Genomic DNA, 20,821 nt, shown 5'->3' with positions numbered 1-20,821 from the left:
TCTTTACATTGAGATAAATAACAGGTAAGCCAGCTGAAGTCAAGGGAGTCACAATATAGAAGAGTGAGTCAGTACTATCAGATGGAAAGATACTTCTGTGTAGTTAGAGGCTGGATGGCTCTAACCATCACATTTTGTGAGCAAACTTTTCTTGCTAGTGGTTGGTAAGTTAGTGTAGAAAATGATACTATATTTTGTGTGAGAGATTATTCCTGCCCATTCTGTAAAAATAGAATACTGAAATATAAACTTATTTTAAATGATGAAGTAAAGGAACAGGAATATAACACAGTTTACTTATTTCCACAAAAGGAGAGTAAGAAGAGCAAATAACAAAATGAGTTTCCTCTAGATTATTTTACAGTCTTATTACCCTAACTAAAGTTGTAGTCAACACTCACTTTTTGATTGATATAATACGGGTCCAAGTCTTCCAAAGGTTCAGATACCATTCCTGGAGGTATGTCCCCGTAAATAAATGGCAGTGTCTTTCCTGCCTCCAAGTCACTGTTTGGTTTTGGACCATTTTCATCATCATCATCTGTATGTTCTTGCTTGGGCTTTTTAGCTTTTTCTTCTGCAGAACGCTTTTCAATAGCGGCGAGAGATTCTCTAGTAAAGTAGCGGAAGCTTTCAGGTCCTGGTGGTACCAACAGTGCCTGTGCCATCTTTTCATCCTGCAAATTTAATTGCTTTTAGCCTCCTGCATAAGAATGACCTACAAAACAGAAATCAAGATAATTTAGGAAAACCAGACAGTACTGACAGACAAAAAATTTACACAAAAACCCCTTTTGGGGTCTGAAATAGAAGCAGCGTATTTCAGAACTGATTAAAAGTTAAAAGCAATTTCTCAGAAATTAAATATTTTTAAAATTATTTTCCACCTTTTTCCAGTTGGCCTAGTAAAAGACACTACTCTTATCTACAAATGCTGCTCTGTAGGTAGACAATCACAGACCAAGATACTGATATAAATGTTTTACCAGTAGATCTCCTTTTAATAGCCAGTATGAATACATACTCTGTGAAAAGCTCTTGACAAATGTAAGCATATTTTACTAGTTAATAAATTTTATCTTCACATATTTTTCATGTATCGGTAATCTAACTTTATAGATTTCAACTACTGTCACTAAACCAAGAACGTTTTTGTACAATTTGTACGTTTTTGTACAATTAATGCTATTTAAATGGCAGCAACTGAATTACGAGAGGGACAAAGGTGATTCCTTCTCACTGAACAACTTACTGTGCTGAAGGTTAATTTTATGTACCAAAGCAGGGTAGGTGTCATTTATTCACTGACTGTGAGCTGTGGATCAAAACCCTAAGCCCTTTAAGCGAAAGGTAACAGTTTGATCAAGACCATGTGGGAGAAGAATGTTGCTCCTGTTTTCTTGCAGAGCAAGTGTCATAATATCATTTCAGAATAAAATGAATTTGAAATCTAAGACTGTAGTTCCCTGTGGATGTCTTTGGTGCCAGTGCTGGCTTATGCAGCCCCTGCTGCTTTTCCTGCTCTTTGTACCAAACTCTCCGTTGTGCAGCAAGTCTCTTTATGAAGCCGTGCAGCCAACTGGCTGACATTAGCATTCTTTTCTTTTTTCCAAACCATTCCAGGTTGGACCATGTATTCAAACTGATGCACTGTACAGCACAACAGAGAGGTTTGAGTGGCTGGAGGAAGGGTAAAGGGCAGCAGGAAGATAGATCTCGTTAAGCCGCAGTGACATCAAGTAAGAAAGCGTAGCCTTATTTGATGTGTACTTTGCAAAAGTCTGTGGCATCGTGTAACAGTTATTTTAATTGGTCTATGTAGACTGATTAAAAAATCGTGAGAACTAATTTTTAAGACTTAGTGAGTTTCAGTGCCTGCAATAAGTCCCTCTAATTGCGCTTGCTGCACATGAAGGCATGCAGCTTTCCCTACATTACCTGATAAATGCGCAAACCTGTGTTCTGGAGTTGCCATGACTAGATCTGAGAAATAACATTGTATTCATTTGCATTCATTCAGTGGTCCTTGTCCTAAAGCTCCTTGCCTGTCTGGAGCAGTTTGTAGAAGTTAAACACTTACAAAGTGCTGCAGTAATGATTTTCTGAAAAAAAAAAAGGGTTCCTCTGCAAGTGAGTCAAAAACGTTTGAAGAATCTACAGTAGAAAACTAGAAGAAAGAAATGAGACTGTGTATTCTTTAAATCTGAATTACCAGTCCAGTGACATGGTAGGTAAGTCTACTCCTGCACCACCTTAAGGCAAGTCTTTTTCTCTGGAGTGGGTTGACAGCATAGCATCAGTTCATACTGTCATCACTGAGATCACTGAAATAATTTACAGATTATAGCACTAAGTATCTGAGTAATAGAAGACCAGAACTGAGATACCTCCTGACCATAAATTCATCAATAAACAGTAGTGTAGTGTGGACATGGAGAAAGTTTTTGTCAAGGAAAAGCCTGGAGAACCATGAGTTAATGTAATGTAAGAATCAGAGAGATCCTGGAGGGTATTGGAGGTACCGATGCAGTAAAAATTGAAAAAGAAATTGTTAAGTCAGCCAGAGTCTCCAGTAGGCAATCTTATAACATGCTGCTATACTGAAACTTCTTTTTACTAATTTTTAGATTGCTGTACAGGAGGCTGTACAATAGCTGGAGCCCTTGCTGATACCTGCTAAATCAGCCATGGCAAGACGTTTTTTCTTAATGTAATTCCTAATTATAAGGATCCTAATTTCAAAATTGTCCCTTATTTGAGAATTAGAAACACAAGAATTCTCTAGATTCAGTCCACACTTCTTTGATTTTTCCTCTTGCCCATCAGGATTAATAACCTAAGATGATATTTGAGACTTCCCTTTGGTCTTTTTGAAAATTTAATTGATTCATTTATTCCACATTTTGCAAGTTGTTGACTTAGGTGCCTTTTCTGTAACACCAGTCTTAAAAGGCATTTGTTTACGCTCCTGGAGCCATCAGTAGGTCAATCGTCTCTTTACAGTTCTGTGGATTCGGTTAGGCTGTTCTTCATCATTTAGAATTTGCGGTTATGAATAGTAAGTGTTTTCTATTTTTTAAATTATAATAAAGCAAAGCACATTGTCCTCACTAGAAGCAGATGTATCTGTATTGCTAGGAGTCCACAAAGGGCCCGATGAATGATTGGTAAGAATAGTATTAGCAGAGTTGCAGTTTCACCATATTTATCAGTGTCATAAAACATGCTTTAAAAAGTGTTCTTGACAAGGTGGAAACGTTACTTGAGTCCTACTTCTGCTACTGACAAGTGCTGTTATATCTTTCCTGGCTGCTTCTATTATATAAATATTTTTTTTCTATCCAAAATACACCCCAAGTGTTTTTATTCAGATTACATAGAGTTAATAGAACAACACCCAAATACATATTTGATTACTGTTGCTATACATGCACTAATGTAACAGCACAAGGAAACAAAAGTAATTCTGTTCTCTGCACTGAGCCCTAACAAGCCCTCAGCATTCCTTGAACCATAAACCACTCTTTTTTAAATGATAGCTTCGCTCCTCTGTTTCCTTCATTGATTTTAAGATTGTCCGTTATGCTATGGCTAAACTACCAGGACATGAGTGGTCCCAGTCAGAGACAGAGAATTCTGTCTGTCTAATCACTTCAGATTATCCTTCATTTAAAAAGTATTTTTAAAGGAACAGGTGTCAAAAATACATGGAAGATCTGAATGGTCCAGATAGCAGGAAGTTAATACAGCACTGCACTGAACCCTCAGTTCTGACAGGGCCCTCGGCAGCTGATACGGCTTAGCAAGAAAGAACGTCAAGCCTTTGTAGTACACGCTGGGCCCTACCTCCCATGCTTGTATTGCTCCACAACTCAAAAGATTTGGTTAGAAAAAATTAGCTCCTAGTTACTGATAAGGACACTGTTATGCCAAATAAATCCATGCAGTTGTATTTGAACATTTCATTCCATGAATTCCATAAAAATTTTTCCAGTTTTCCTTCACTCCCTTCCTTTAAATAATAAGATTGAGCAACACACAGTATCCACATATGTTCTTAATTTTATGTATATTTCAGTTAATTATATTATGCCCATGGATAACTTGATACATTTTACTTTGAATACAATTATCTTCTCCAGCATTTACACAGAAAATTACTCAGGAACTAAGGGAAATATCAGTGCTCAAGATGTCAAATTAATTTCTGTATATGTCTCTGAAAAAGCTAAAAGAATTTGCCTGAAGGTATCTATTTTTTTGAGATCTTAAATCAAGCAAATGGTAAAAGTGAAAGTATCATTGTAAGAACCTGGTGGATACTATGATTATTTATTAAAATAATCAGATTTTCCAACAGGTTATTTACATTCTGCATGAAGCGTTCCACATACACCTCTCAAAATATTCAAGGAACCAAAATAACAAATCCTGCAATGTATCTCACCAGCTGTTTTTTTTTTTTTTTGCTTTTACACCACTGGCATTAGGATTATTTCCCTGCTAAAACCTTGAAAAAGCTGACTACTGAGAGTTTCAGTCCATTAAAGCTGAAGCACTGGCACACAAACATGTATTTGATTACTGTTGGTATAAGTGCAAGACTAGTAAAGGCATTCTGTAAAATGACCATAAATCATAATTTTTTATGCTAATCTTTTATTTCAAGAGGCTGTAATTTATCAATAACATCTTGCTCTGGGCTAAGCACAGCAGTAGCCTGTCAGATGCTAAGACCTGGGTTAAAATATCTGCTGTAAATCACCAGTGCTAATGAGACTAGCTGTCTCACAGTAGGCCAGTAGAAATACTTGTCCAAATAGAAAAGCTGGGGCTGCCATTGTGGGAGAGACAGAAACAACAGGGCTAGTGGAACCAATTCAGCATCATCTAAGGATTATTTTCTGCTATTATAAAAGTAAAAAATGTAGCTGTTGTGTGATGATGTCATCAGAAGATTACCTCAACTCAAACTACAGCTGTCCTAAGGAGGAAAGCAGTGCAGAGAGAGTAGAAGCAGGAAGCGTCTAAAGGAATGACTCATCATAAGTCTCTCTCTTAGTAGTTTGGAAGTTGCTTTGCAAAATTCAGGCTTTAGCAATCTGGAAGTGAAGATAAGTTATCTTTAAGTTGCTGTGGTCTGATCAAATTCCAGATTGGGTAACAGTGCATCCAATTTATCCAAAAAGCAAAAGGATAAAGGGATGGTTGAATATTAGTTGGTTAATAAAATTTCCTAAAAGGAAGTATTTTCACTACAATTTCTTACGGCGCTTGTGCAAAAAGGCTAATTTCACAAAGAAAAACCCATACCCTTATCTGCTTAAATGCTTTGATGTATTTTTACAATCACATTTTTTTTTATAGCTGACACTTACCTTGTTTTTCCTAGCATCTTTAAACTGTTTTTTATTTCTTTAAAAACTTGAATAAGAAATAAAACTCAACAAAAGGGACCACCAAAATGTCACCACTGCAATTCAAAGTGGTAAATGCAATGCAGTGCAAAGTTAATCTAGATACTGGAAGAGAGATCTACTCAAAAACATCCATAGGTCTTAAACCAAGGAGCCCCAGGAATCCATGAATGTTAGTTCCATGAGAGTAGGTATTTTCAAGGGAAGGAGTGACTTTGTGGAAGTTTATAACAACCTCCAGCATTTAGCACCTTCTCAGAACATGCCTCTTCTTTAAACTATAATCTACTCATTTAAACTGCAATGATTTGTGATTACTGTTCCTAACTGACTAACATGGGTTTTCCTTTTCCCCATTCTTTCTAACGTTTATCATCCATCTATTGTGTCATTTTTCTTAGTCTATAATTTATCTGTAAGCAATGACTATAATTTTTGTATGGGTTTGTACAGTCAGCCTTGGTAGCCTCCAGGCATTAGTGTTATATAACTATTCAAAATAAAATAATGAAATCACTGCCAGGTATTTATTAATAAAATTAATGGCAGTAATAAATCATGGAATACAAACATACTTACTTTTTATGAGATTACAAATAACAGAATGAAAAAGAAATAATATTTCCTTAATAAAATCTTACTTTAAAAATGAATTAGAACGGTTAGCGAAAATATGGTGTCACTTGGGCTGAAACCTGGCTAGAGAGCAGTAAATAAAGGAAATACTAATGAAGAATGTGGTAGTATTAGAACAGTGCTTCATGGAGGTTACATGCAATTTTATTTAACTTCCTCAAGTATGATTTGCAAGAAGGTGTGAAAGCATACTATTTAAGTTTTAAAAACTCCTATCTCAACAAAGAAAAGAACTGTAAGAGTTTGGAAATATGGGCAGAAGAGAGTAAACGTGGTTCAATCTGACCAATAAAAGATTAGACAGAAAGGCAAACAGATTAGATTATAGATTGGAAAGCAATCTCAGACCATTCTGAAAGATCCAGGAGATACTGCTTTGGGTATCCTGGGACACTGTGCTCTCTCATCAAGAGATTTCACTGCAGATAGTTTTTTCCCCCCATTTTTGTCTGTTTGTGCCCACTGTCATTCCAAACTGCTCTCTCTCTTCTTCCCTCTTTCTGCCTCACTACAACGGTTGCTTTTGAATTCCTTTCTCTTATATCTCATCTCCTAGGAGTGAAGTGGTGACTTATGGTTTGGTTCTTCCATCAAGGCCAATGTATACTGTGACTAGAAAGCTGGAATAAGCAAAAATAGGTAGATTACGTAAAATATGAACCTAGAGTCCTCAGGTATGTACCTGCAACTACTCTAATTTAGTCAGGTTTAGTAGGAATTTTTTTTACCTATAATTGTGCTTTGACAAAGCATTCAGAAGAGCAGATTAGAAGGTTTGTGCAGGAGTCTACAGAAGTCTTTTCATGGTACAAGCTTGAAGGAAAGAGTGTTCGTTTCTGGTTTGTGACCTTGTATGATTTTGTTGATCTTATCTTTCTTTTTCCAGGAAAGAAGCAGGCCATAAAATGGAAAGGTCTTTTATACTCATCTCTTTCATCATGAGCTTCAGTAAATATGGGCCATATTTACCCAAACATCAGAAAGGGATTTTTTTTCCTAAAATGTGCTTCTGCTGATGTTTTTGTCTTGCCTGATGCCTGCCCTCATTTCATCTGTAACAGTTTAAAAATTTCTGCACTTGAGATATCACTGGTGGTTCTTTGAAGGAGCCAAGAAGACTGAAGATATGGCTGCTACTACAATAGGAAATTTTTTTCCATTCCTCTCCGAACTCAGGGGGAAGCAAAGGCAGCTGTACATGCTGTGTCCCTCCTAGGTACTGGTACTACCTTCAGCTGTTTGTAGAGTCAAGAAAATAAATGGTTTGGCTTTTGGTTGATAAATGGTTGACCATTTATTCCTAAAAATGGAGCAATACCTCTACTTTAAATGGAAATACCATAAATAATACCATAAATAGCTTCTGAGAAGGTGTGAAAATAGATCAAGCATGGATACCTCAAGTATTTGCAAAGAAGTCTGGAGAAGGCCAAATGAAAACCATATGCAGACAAAGAGGAACCCATCCAGCTATTTGGAATGCAGCATTTAACTGATATTTTGCAAGCACCTTCCAGTGTTAAAAGTTTCCTACATTCTGGTGGAAAGTATCTTCAGTAATTACCTAATAACACAAATTACTATAGGTAGACCTCAGTAAAGACTGACATTTCATTTTCCCACTGATACTTTAGAGAAGATATATGGCATCATAACAAATGGGCATCATCTGAACAGAAACATTTTGTCTGGCTGAGAAGAAAGGATAGGCTTACCTTTATGTTTCTGAGAAATGGCAAATCTCAGAATTTAGCCCCTAGATTATTTGCTATAGTGAAAAGAAAAAGCTTGCATTTCTAGCAGAAAATGGAACTGGTAAGAAAAGTTTCTCCGTGGGAGCTGAAGCTTTTTCAAGACTGAAGTTTCTTCATGCCCTTCTCATTCTTTTTTCCTGGGCCCAGAGCTTCTCAAAATTAATTGCAGTAGAACAAATATAAGTTTACGTATTCACATAGCCACATTTTTCCAACCTAAGAGCAAAGAGACTTAGGAAAAGCAGGATGGAACATTAGTTAGTCCACAAAACCTAACACAGACCTGCAAAATGCTTAAGAATATTCTTTAAGTGGTGTAAGTTTCAAAAATTCCATTTATTCTTTTACCTGCGTGCTTTAATTGAAGAGCTAAAAAAACCCCTTGAAATTACTATATAGCTAGTGCAGTCCTTAATGGACATTGGATAACTGTGTCCAGACTATCAGGAATGTTCTCATCTGTTGCTTAAGGAACTGCATAATGCATCATTATTCCCACTGCATTTACTCTCTTTACAACAGGAAAAAAGTACATTCACTCTATTTTTTGATTAAAACAGAGATACTATCCCTGTGTACTTCATTTATCTTAGAGAATCTCCGCATAAGTGTTTCTCTTTGTGTGACAAAATTTTACTTGAGTCTCAAGCAGTGCAATAGTAGAAAAAGCCAGTTCCTCATAACAGCCTTCAAATTAAGGGTTGCATCATTACCAGAGCTGACCAGAGTTTAGCTGTAACTTCCTCCATCTTTAAAGCCATTAAATCTAGGCTATTAAATTTAAATAGTCTACTTACATTTTGCAAACTTTAATCTTCAGCCATTGAGATCGCGATGAGATTTTCTGGTGATATTTATTCTCATTGGAACTAGTTTTATTTCTGGCTCTTTTCTTTTTTTTTTTACTTTGTCCTTATTTTCTTTCTTATTCCTAGGGAAGAAAAGAAAAAGAAGACATCCCTCTCTTTTGGGTCTCTGCTCCTGCCAAAGCAGCCCTTATAATACTTTTCTCCAAATATAGTATGAATGAGCAGCCATTGTAGAAAGTCTGTAGGTAGAATTTAAAAAATTTGTGCAGGTCCAGATCTGGTCAAAAGAGAACACAGAAGCTGGGAAAACAGAAACATGCTTTCTACTGGACCTCTACTTCCCTTATAACTAAAGAAAGATGATCTCTGAGTACTCCTAAATAAAATATCTTTAAAGTATTAATCTTGAATTTATCTACTAGTAGTAGCTATTAATCTAGAATTATATTTTACTGAAGAAATAAGATGTGGTGTCACAATTAGAGCTTGTTCTGTTTGTCTAGTGCTGTACGTAAGGCCGTTCAGAGTTCATAGCAAAGTCTTAATGTTCTGGTTCTCTTGAGTAATGCTCTGATTCAGCACAGCTTATTGTGGTGAGTCATTACTGAAGAGGCTCCACTGAAGACATCTGAAAGCTGTGTTCTCCAGTACTACCCTCAGGGGATCATGACTGATACTGCCACCAACTAGACTTACCACCAATGCAAATTTTCCTCTGAATGCACTTTTCCCTGGGGGAAATCTAGGAATCCCCTAGAGGATTTCCTCCTCCCTTTGCCTACTGGATGCATCTGGATTCTGCCTCTGAAGTAGTATTGTGGCTGAAAGCTGATGTAATGGTCAGGTACAGTGAAAATATGCAAGAACTGTAAATACTGTTGCTTGCAGGCATTAAAATAATAGGAAAGGGATACCATAACTTCCTAATAAAAGAATAATATTATTAATTCTACTATTAAGCATCATATGACATGTGCTTTGAAAAAAGGGGATGTAAATTCTAGCCAGTTGTTAAAATATTTGCCAGTTTGCTAAAAGCAGAGGAATTCACCTTTAATAGGAACAATTTGAATAACATTTGCAGTGCAGGTAAGTGCAATAAATCTTTATTTTGAATTAGATCACACGGCAGTCATAAAGAACCATTGTTCACACACAACCCCGTGGCATAGCCTCCATCTCCTTTTGTATTATATCCTACATACATTTGCACTGGCTGTATCGTCAGTGGATAAGAGATGCAGCTCTGTATGTGTTAACACTGTACATCACAATAATAGTAGTCACAGCATGAAGTCTTTCGGCAGAATTGTGAGCTCTTTGCTCTGAATTTATAATAGGCCTGGGCCGTGTCTGTACTTTCATCTTAGACTTTCAATTAATAGTCTGTTTTAAGCCTCTTCTTTCTGTATAATGTATTTTTGATACATTAACAAAAGTTTTACTTTGTTTTCCTTGATATCTCGGTTTTGTATTTTGTAGAGTTTTAATCTTTGGTCCTAACCCCAAGACTAGAAATTTGCATGGAAAGGTCTAACTATACAATTTTACTGTAACTAACGTTGTCTTCAGCTGTAGAGAATTACTTTGGCTGACATGATGTTGACCAAAAGTGTTTTGATTTGGAGCAGATTATCAAATTCAGCTTGTAAGAGTGAATCGTAGGTAAAATCTCAGGCCTAGACAGAGGTGCTTCCTACTAGACAAGCTACATATACTCTTTCCTAACCGTGGGACCCTTTCCTGAACTCTTCTGCCTATGCAGTGTCAGCATTTCTTCTAAGACTGGTTGGAATATCTTTCAAATTCTGAGTTATAAACATTATTTCAAAAAAAAGGTTCAAGCTAGATCCCCATGCACTAGAGCTCCCTTTCAACATTATGGTGAGCTGGAAAAGACAGCTGCATTTTGTCACATTGTCCCATGGCTACATTTGTTGATTCTACCTGAAATGTGTTTTAGAAAAGAAATGGAGTTATTCAAAATTAGTCACACTTATAAATATCATTGTAGGACAGTATGCCAGTGCTGGCTTCAGCTAGATGAAATCTCATGTCACTGACAAAAGCCAGACCATGAATGAAAATCCCAGACAACTACAGGGATATTTGAAGTGCTTAGTGGTTGTTCAAATGTTAGCCCTATTTTAGATTAAAAAGAGAAAAACAGTGTTATCCACAAACTTAATTCTCCAAATTCAGAATTATTTATTGCATGCTCCCCATACTCTAGATTCAGTTATTCCCTCATCTTTTGATTGAACTCCAATTCAATTTTAGATGAGCTGACAAATGAACCACTTGAATACGCACCAGTATCCACTGTGGTGGTATTAAAGAAGTCACAATAAAGCATCAATCAGTGGTCTAAATACATCACAATACTTCTTCAGAAAATAGAAAGCTCTGTTTGTAAATCAATACTCTTCTCTAAATTTTTGTAGGGCAACTTACGAAAACCCATTTGTGACACAAAATAATTGCTTTTGAATCTAACATGAAATAATCTAAACTCAGAAAATTATCTGAGTCATTAAGAACCATGCAGGTGAAACAGTTATTTCCCTAGTTTTACTAAGCTCCAGAAACTAATCAATACAACATACGAAGGAATAAGCTTTGTATAGCACAAGATTGATGGACTGTATTTAGACTTTGACAGTCATATATGGAACTGAAAGAAAAAAATTGAAACTTCTGGCTGAGAGGCTTATACAGAATTCTTAGCTGAATGTCATAGTTAACTACACATGGAGGAAAAAGCACAAAAGTTCAAAATGAAAACACAGTGCTTTATACCTGTCATTTAACACAGTGTCTGAAAAATGTAAACGGACTTCTTCAAGGCATTCTCTCAGGCAGCATGGAACTGCCTAGGAAAACTTAGTTAATCCTTAAGTTTGGAAACTTTTCTAAATGGATTATGTAAGTACATTTTTTATCTTGTCACTCTTTGTATTTAAAAAATCCAAAGGAGCTAAACTCTATGAGAAATAATTTCTGTCATCTCTCCAAAAGGCATATCTTGTTGTCATGTTGAAATGAAGTTGATTACTCAAGTATTGTTCTAATTCGAAGCCTATAGCTTTAAGTAATATAGACTACAAAATCATGGGCAAAGTTTATAGCAGCTACTGGAAGATATTCTTCCTATTATAATTCAAACTAAAGCAATTTGATTCATTTGAAAGATACAGAACTAACTTAAACAGTGTTTATAAAAACATTACAGGAGGATTCCTTTAATATTCCGTTATAGTTACGTTCAGTTGCATATTACAGTTTCATTCGATAGGAAGGAATTCCTTCCTAACATAGGATAAAACTTTTTTGTATTATTTTTGGTCAGAACTTCTGTTTTGGGTCAAACCTCTTCATATAAAGACTTTGGCCTTAAGTATTAGTGACAGGCTTTTCTTCAGACGTTTCATCCAAATGAAAGTAAACATTAGGATTGCACTCTGTTTTTTCCATTCAATCTGACCTTGGATCCTTTTGAGATTACCCACATACTTCTGTCATTGTTTATTCTACTAAAGTCTAAAATAACAATATAAATAGATTGCCTTTCTTTTTTGTAAACCCTGGCACTTTTATCTTCATCTGTCTTACACAAGTTCTACAGACTATTGGGCTTTAAGTTAAAATATACTGAAATAGAAATTTAAGAGAGATTCAAAGCTCTTTGTGATAAATGGAATTTGCTTTGCTCCTTGATAGAGTGCAAGAATACAAGCTAGGCGTATGCCTTGACTCATCATCTAACAGTACTCTCTCTCTCTCTGTGTACTATAGAAGTTATCAGAGGAAATCTGGATTTTTGAGTTTAACTTAGATTTAGAGGTTCAGAGATCTTGCCTTGCAAAGAGTGCTTTTTAATGGAAAACACACTCATAAAATCTGTTTAAAGAAGAACAATTTTTCTGTAAGTAAGACAGTCCCTGCCTCAACTGCTGTTATCCTTAGTCCCTCTGTATTGCATTTATCTGACCATAAGACAAGGAAAAATCAAGCAATAATATGATCAGAATAATATACTAGGGATTCAAGTTGTCCATAAGGAAGATTTTGATACGAGCAGATGAAGTGGATAGAAGCTATCAGTTTTAATATCATGGGCCAAGATCCTCAGAGGCAGTTAGTACCGTAATCAGGGTGAGATGCCTTTGGCAGTCTGTCTCAGAGCTTTTAATCAGCAGGGATAGCTATAATGAGTAACAGCAGCTTTCCACTGAGTAGGATGTAATTTTCTATATATCCATTTTATTGTGGTTGACACTTCAGTGGATGTACCCACTTCAGTCAGAGTTCACAGTGTGTCTATTTATTGTGTAGGCAGTTTGAACTAGTGAGTATCAATTTTATCATGATATTTGTAACTTGTTATTTATTCCAGAAGACAATGACAAAACCATATAGCCTGCAACTGGCAACAGTATACATGACTGTTTAACAGCCACAAGGTGGAAAAATACAGGAGTGAGTTGCACTGAGTAGCAAATAGGCTGAGGCTTTTGTAAGTTATGTTTCTAATTTCTAACTAAAATTTTCTGATGAAGAAGAACAGCAGAAATGAAAGTCCATTTTCGGAGGTCAACAAAAAGGTTATCTTAACAAATTTATTTTCCATTAGACTTAACTCAATGAGAGTTCAAGCAAGTTTCTTCATTAGACAACCTACAGCAAAAACAGTATATGGGCAACAAGGGCCAGGATTTGCGTTTTAGAGAGCAAGGTCACAACTTTCTTGCCTTGCGCAAAGAGTTCTCAGCATCTGCTATTATCTGATCGATCAAAGGTTGTGGGACTCCAATGGTGTAATTAATATGTAGCATTTACATAGCAAATTACGTGGGCTGAGATGTGAGTAGCAAAAGGAAATGGATACCATCAGTCAGAAAGTTCCATCTTACATCCCACCATCCTTTCTGCCTGTACAATTATTAGTCTGCTGAGAGGGAATAAACTTATCTCCGTACCTCATCCTCATCCGGAATTAGCTAACTCATATAATGCTATCTGTTGGACAAAAAAAAAAAGTGAAATACCAAACGTATGTCATCTGCATATGATAAAAAATAACATACTTTCTCGTATATTTTCTCCTTCTCCTTGATCCCTCCCCCTCAAAATGCTTGTTATTAATGGGAAATGACCAAATACGACTCTGATAGAGTCTAAGAGGGCACAAGGGAATTGTTTAATGTTCTCTGCTGAAAAGGTGACAGCCTCTACGTTTGCTAGCATCCACTGTTATCGAATTTACAATACGGAGATGAATTGACACAGCTAAGAAAATCAGTTTGGGCTTTTAACTTTTGCCCATTAGAGTGAAAACCCATGAGCTAACAACATGAATACATTTCTATAAATATCAAGGCCTAGTAAACGATGTGTATGTTAACAGGTGCTCTGAAGCTTCAGATTACTGCAGCAGCTCATACGCTAGTCTTTAAAACAATCTTTCTTCCCAAAATGGAGATGTGTAAGAGAGCAAAAACTAAATGTATTGTTAGAATTAAAAACCCTGTTTCTCCAACTCTTATCTTGACAAATGAATGATGAAAGTGCAAACATGACATATGCTTAAAACAAACATCATCATCATTATTAGTATTATTTATGTTGAAATTACACAAGGAAGTCACAGAGGCATTGATTGTACACCATAAAAATTATAAATTATAAACTTCATTCTCTCCTACCATCTCTTCAGGTATAGGCCTCAGATGTTACTCTCTGTAATACCTGAAATCCAGTCCTGCATTTTCCTCCTAACAGAGACTGAGACTGTGTTTTGTAAACAGTGGGATCTTTATTATTCAGTGTTTTTGGTCTTTTTTTAATTCCTACTCTTTTCTCTTGAAAATCATTTCCAAATTAATACTATGATAAGATATATAGCTTTATGTGAATGTGTTTCCGTGGAACGATGATTGAAATAAGAATTCACATATCAAAGTGATATTTAATAGGTATTTTCCTTTTACCTTTAATAACTGACTTAGTGTTTTGTTAGCGTATTAGAGTATTATCACCGTAATAGCAATGAATGAGACAATAGATAAATGGAGACTAACGTGAAGAAACACAATAATTCTTGTGCTTGTTTTCTTCAAATGGTCCTAGTAAGAAGTGTATATTAACCATATATTAATGTTACAGACAAGATGTGAGCTGCATCGTCCGTGCAAACCTCTGATTAATTAGCAGTTGGTGAGCCCATTCTCTCATACACACAGACACACAACCTGTGCTCCGTGAAAAAAACGGCACAGCAATAAAATATTTCCTTGCATATCTTTAAAAAAATCTAACTAATAAGGGAATTTCTTCAAATACTATCTATATTGAAAATGGCAATAATAGCCCATATAGATTTTTCTCCTGGATCATCAAAATCATATGAGACCTGCTATTCCTGTGAATGAATATCATTGGATTTCTCTTCTTAGGAAACAAGGTCACTTCCATACAGCACTAGGAATACATTTATTATACCTAAACCTTGATTGTATTAAGAAAAATGGTTTTTCAAGTAAGACTACTGCATCACAAAATCACATTAAGAGGAAGAGGCCAAATATAAGAATTAACTAGGTTAAAATGAAAAAAATCACACCATCGTCACAATCAGTCAGTACAAAATGGCTTTGAATTCCCCATTCCATCTTTGGTTCTACCTTAACAGCGAACCAGAGGGTACAATCTGAATCCGAAATGAAAACGATCATACTGTTAAGATTTATTATGGGTACGATTAAATGTTTTGCCAGCTTACCTTATTGAAAGAGAATGATAAATCACTGCAAAGCCCAGCATCCAAAAATAATATGATAATATAATGTTTCCTCCTGAAATTGTCCAGATTTCCACAGTAAAGCCACAAAGCTTTACTAATTAATTATAATTTCTGTATTCTCAGTGGAAAAGACAACACAGAGACCTTTCCAGAATCCTCTCTGATTCTGCCTCCGCTTCCTGTTCTCAGCCTCACTCTATGGTACCCAACATATATCAGAAACAGCTTATTGGGAGAAGGGGGGTGAAGGGTGGGGGAGTGGAGGGGGAGAAGAAATGAAAAAAATGCAGCACCTAACGTGGCAGCTCCACCTACTGGTAAAGATAATAAATACATATAAAATATCAGCATATAGAGCATCTTCATCCCAATTTATCCTGACCTGCACTTGAAACAGCGTCTGTGTATAAAGTTCCTCCAGGCAAGGAACAGAACAAACCGACGAAGCCACGCTGATTATTGAATAACACTTTAAGAAACTTGTCATTAAAATATTAATACTGAAATATGAAAACTGTTGTCTATATAAATTTTGCAGCGTGTTGAATTGTAAATCTGTTGTTTCCTTTAAAAATCCATGAGCAAAGAGGAATGTGTAAGTAAGACAATATAGATACTGCCTGTTCCCCCTAACTGGTGCATGCTGAACTTGCTGATTATCTTGATACTCTCTTATGCATTAAACACTGTCATACATTGTTTGCATCATTTTAATTTTTTTATGTGTATAAGATATGCTATGCTTATGTAAAAGCACAGCTCAAAGTCTTTCCCTTAGGTAGGATTCCTGTGAGCGTGCAGATTTCCGTCCTCTTACGTAGGGCTCCTCTGGCCGTCCTAGGGAGAATTGTTATGGCAGTGGCTTCAACATCTCCTGGTCCGTGGGCAACGGTACTGAGTGAACAGTGTGCTTCAGGCAACACTGTATTTTGTCCTCCATGTGAATTTGAGGAATGCTGTGTCTGTGGAAAGCGAGATGTAGGAACACTGAGCAGTGTCAGCAAGTGCGTGTGATGTATTGACTAATAGCCTTGGGTTAGAGACCACTACAGTTGCTAACTAGTGGAAAATCAAGCTATAAGCTTTGTTCAGTCATGTGGGATTTATTGAACAAATATTATCCCACAAAACAGGAAACGAGTAGAACAGATAATGAATATTTTGCTATCTGGTAGCCCCTAATTTTCCCCTGAGTACCTCTTTAGTAGTGGATGGAGATCTCTCCGTTCACTGTCAGAAGGGTCACATACTTTGTTTAGGAAACAACTGAGACCAGGGCTGCCAGCCTGTAGCCAGCCTGATGGCTGCAGCAGAGTCAGAACTGCACAAAGCAGCAGTAGCAGTGACAACTGCCTAGAACTGATGTCTATTGTCTGTAATATCATGCATACATCCTTATGTACATTGGCATACTTACTTAAACCACAGTCCTTAAGCAATCCTGTAAACTTGTGAGAAGTCCTGTTGATTTTAGTTAAACTTTTTGCATGCTTGACAGATGCAAATATTGAATTCCAGCATTTGGCTAATAAAGGAAAACAAAAATACATATTCAGAGAGTTATCCTAAAATAGAGGCAGAGCAATCTCTGTGTAAGTGACAGAAAGCAAAGAAGTGCCCCCCCTTCAAATCTGAAGTCTTCACTTGCTCACTTAATACTAGTTGTCATTTTTTTTTTACCTTGTCTAAGTCCCATATATGCTAGTGTTGCTTGCAGACATGCTCCCTGATCTCAGTGAAGACCTACTGAATTTACTGAGCTGTTACGCAGGTGCATTACTCTGCTTATTTGTTTTTGTAGGACTGGGACACAAGAGGACACTCCTGATCATATTATTCTGGTGAAGCCCCCAAAGGGACTATGAGGGTCTGAAAATACACTAAGTTTTATAAGAAGAAAAGACATGTTTTCCCTTTGTATTTAATATTTACATTTTCAAACTTTCTGAGGTTACAAAGGAATATATTTTTAATGAAAAATGTGCATAGGATTATGTTAATTGAGCAAACTACACAGATGAACGGAGGCAGTTCTCCTATTTTTAAGCTGGTTAGGAAAGGTGTGCAATCATACTATGCCTTCAAAAGTAAACTAGTCCTTGGACAGGACTTCCATTTGCTTACCTGCTGCATTTCTTTCATTTATTATTTTTAATCAAAAAAAAATTGTCTTAGTGGACTTTAAAATTAATCTTTAGAAAGTCTCTATGTTATAGTCTCCATGCCCTCTAGTAACATCATACCTGAAGTGGATTATGAAATACATGTTCAATCTGTTTCTCCTGGAAAAAATTAAGAAATTCTAATCTACATAATAAATTATTATAGCCTTATAAAAATGGGAAACACAATCCCTTAATTCCAGCAGTATAATTCAAGAAGGGAAGGATATATAAAAAGCAATTTTGATCCTGGGCTGGTTCAGAGATTTGATTTTTTTCTGATATGTTTTATAATTGCATGTTCTTAGCAAAACTCTAATTTTTAGTGTGTTAATGTTCTGAAAGACTAAGGGAGTAATGTCATACTGCCAGACACCCCCGTCCTCCTTTTTTGTGGTGGCTCCCTTACATCGATTGCAGTCTTCTGTGAGATGTACCACTTGTCACAATGACTACACATATTGTTTTCTTCTATACTAACATAGTCCTCCCATAGATGTAGGTCTGATGTCAGAGAATTGTTGTGTAACTGATTTGAACGGTTCAATGATTAACCCTCATCACTAAAAAAAATCCGGAAAAGTTTTTTCTGCAGACGTGACCACACCTAACAAAGTCATGGTAATAAGTATTCATTTAATATGACGCATATTGTTGTTTAACAATGTCCAGGATTGCATGTATATTGCTTGATTCAAATTAATTGCAATCAGTCAGTCTTTGATTTATTGAAGTCAAGTTTGAATCAACTTTTTAAGAATTTAACACTTTTTTAATAGGTGAATTGAACAACAGGGCTGAAACAGCTATGTAATTTATTCAGCATTATAAATACATCAGACCATCTATATGGATCAAAAAAACACTTGAATTTTTAAAAGTAAACATTTCACTTGAAAAGGATCTTTCGCTCAAATTATATAAAATGCATGCATACAATATATACTATGTATGTACATATTCCTTTTTATACAAAAAGGATCCTCTCCTCCATTCCCCAGTTTCTGCTCAACACTAATCGGAATAGTGATGGTCTAGACTGCTGTATTGGGCCAGATCAAGTGTTCATTTAAAAGACAGTTACAAATAGACCACTTAGACAAAAGCAATTTGTAACAATACCAGGCAGGCAGTTGTTTTAATTTAAATTATTATTAGTACAATTTTAATGAATCATCACTGAAAGATCATTTCAGTAATTATATTCAAAAATATGACTTGAAAAGCCCTGACATTTCTAAATAATCTGATTGTTTGGGAATCCTGCCCCAGGTGCAGTGATACTCTCAGTAATGAGTGAATAAATGCAACGCTATTCAGTCACTTTTAACTAAATATATGGAACAAAAATGTTGAAAGTATCTTAGCTGCAAAAAGAAACATAGTTTTGCACTTTTAGTCGTGAATGGATACAGCCCTAGTGTCCCCTCCTGATGTTTCATACAAGGGCAAGCTCTGTATATAGATCACATGTAACTTCTCAGCAATGCAGTCATCAAGTCATTTTAACATCAAATGTTTTTTGATCAATACCATTATTTCTGGACAGTAATTCTCTTTTATAATTTTCAGACTCTTTATGAACACTGCACATCACACTACTGGCCATACAGTGCATACAACACACTAAAACTGTACCCAAATGGCCTCATTAAATGCAGTCCAAATAACACTGTGACTTCAGTAAAAATGTATTGAAAATAAGTCTTAAAGGATGAACTTAACCTAGAATCACCACCCCAACCACCTTACAGATACACCTAAGTGCTTCCAAAATGTTGACTTATAGTCTACAAATCAAAATCTGAAAGAGGACAGCCTTCTATTTTCTGGTCAGGTGGAAATGGATTTACTTAATTTGGAAAAATGTTATATATATCTTACGCATTTAAAAAGTGTGGGAGATACCCATGCAAAATAGTTAGTGGAATGCTAAAACCATGTAGAGTTAAACAGCAATTAGATTGTCCACTTACCCTCAATTTGCTTCTGTCATTCAGATGAACTACAACCACAATCATAAAGTTATTGTGGACTTAGCATAATGTACACAGAAAACACAGCTTAGCAATGTCTTAAAACATTCTTGGTGGGTGGGTGGGTGGATGGGTGTGTGTGTGAGTGTGTGTGTGTGTGTGTGTGTGTGTGTGCACGCGCGCGCGTGTGTGTGTGTGCGTGTGTGTGAGTGTGCGTGTGTGTGTGTGTGTGTTGTATGCACTTTGTGTATCTACAGTTTGAGTAAAGTAGACCACTCATATCAGCTTGATGTTTGTTTAGTGCAGTATTCTAACAGTGGCCAGTACAAGTTTCTAAGTTCAGGATAATCAGTAGTGGGCAATTATAAAATAGCTAGTGAACAGAAGTATTTTTTCTTATGCTATTGATTGCCAAAGTAAAGGTAGATCTAGCTTGCACACTACTTGGTTGCAGAAGCTTCACGGCCAACTTCACTTGGTATTGTTGATTAACTGTTGAGGGAGATTCCAGTTGGTGAAATGTTTCATAGATTAAGTGGAAAGATGTAGCTTTCTCACACCGTATATGTGCTGGGTGTATCTGTCATCTAGCATGTGGCAGGCCTTGTGTCTAGTTCCATTACAGAAGTAGTTTAGAAATTTCTGAGGGCTAGGGCAATATTTCCTCTAATATTTCTTCTTGCATGATATGACTGTTTTTATTTTATCTGATATCTACTTTGGCAAAACAGAGGAGAGCACAGAGGGCAACTATTTTACAAGAAAATACTTTTTTGCAGAGCATATACCTGTAGAGCTTACAGATAGATGGCCAACAGCTTAGGAGGATTCTGAAAAGCACTAGGTATATATGTGGGTAGTAAGACCTAGAACAGGGAGCAGGCGCTGACTCAGATAATAAGGATTCAGTACCTAACACTTGCAAGCTTCTTGTGTAACTTCCAGAAAACAATGTATGTTTGTCCTCATCTGTGGAATGGGGATAATATTTCCTTAACTTAAACGGGCTATAGCATAAATCAATTTTGTTTGCCAATCAGGCTGTAGAGACCAAGACTGAGGAAGTATTTTAATATTCTTTGTAATGTCCAAAGGACCGACTATACCTAGGAAGCTATTATTTTAGCCATATATATTCACAGAACACAGACCACGTTCCAAAGAATTTACTGTATATATGTGACAAGACAAAAAAACAAAGATGAAACGCAAGCAAGCAGTTTCAAACTGATCAAATACAATTTCAGATAAACAGATTTTAAGAG

At 36.1% G+C, this 20,821-nt stretch overlaps 1 protein-coding gene across 2 annotated transcripts in view; it reads right to left on the bottom strand.

The window, feature by feature from the left end:
- The window catches only part of LOC104144934 (sodium channel protein type 2 subunit alpha), a 77,150-nt gene extending 61,515 nt beyond the window's left edge, over positions 1-15,635 (bottom strand). Inside the window, exons 1-4 of one of the 2 annotated variants that reach the window (XM_009676181.2) lie at positions 15,398-15,635; positions 8,605-8,738; positions 7,769-8,038; positions 402-718 (exon numbers count right to left, since the gene is read on the bottom strand). In XM_009676181.2, coding sequence (XP_009674476.2) covers positions 402-668 — 267 coding nt within the window. In that variant the 5' untranslated portion in view covers positions 669-718; positions 7,769-8,038; positions 8,605-8,738; positions 15,398-15,635. The remainder of the gene's footprint in view (positions 1-401; positions 719-7,768; positions 8,039-8,604; positions 8,739-15,397) is intronic. The other variant, XM_009676180.2, reaches the window with a different exon arrangement.
- Positions 15,636-20,821: the final 5,186 nt, after the last annotated feature.

This window comes from Struthio camelus, chromosome 6 (genome assembly GCF_040807025.1).
Source record: "Struthio camelus isolate bStrCam1 chromosome 6, bStrCam1.hap1, whole genome shotgun sequence".
NCBI lineage: Eukaryota > Metazoa > Chordata > Aves > Struthioniformes > Struthionidae > Struthio > Struthio camelus.
This window is presented reverse-complemented; position numbering and strand designations above follow the sequence as displayed.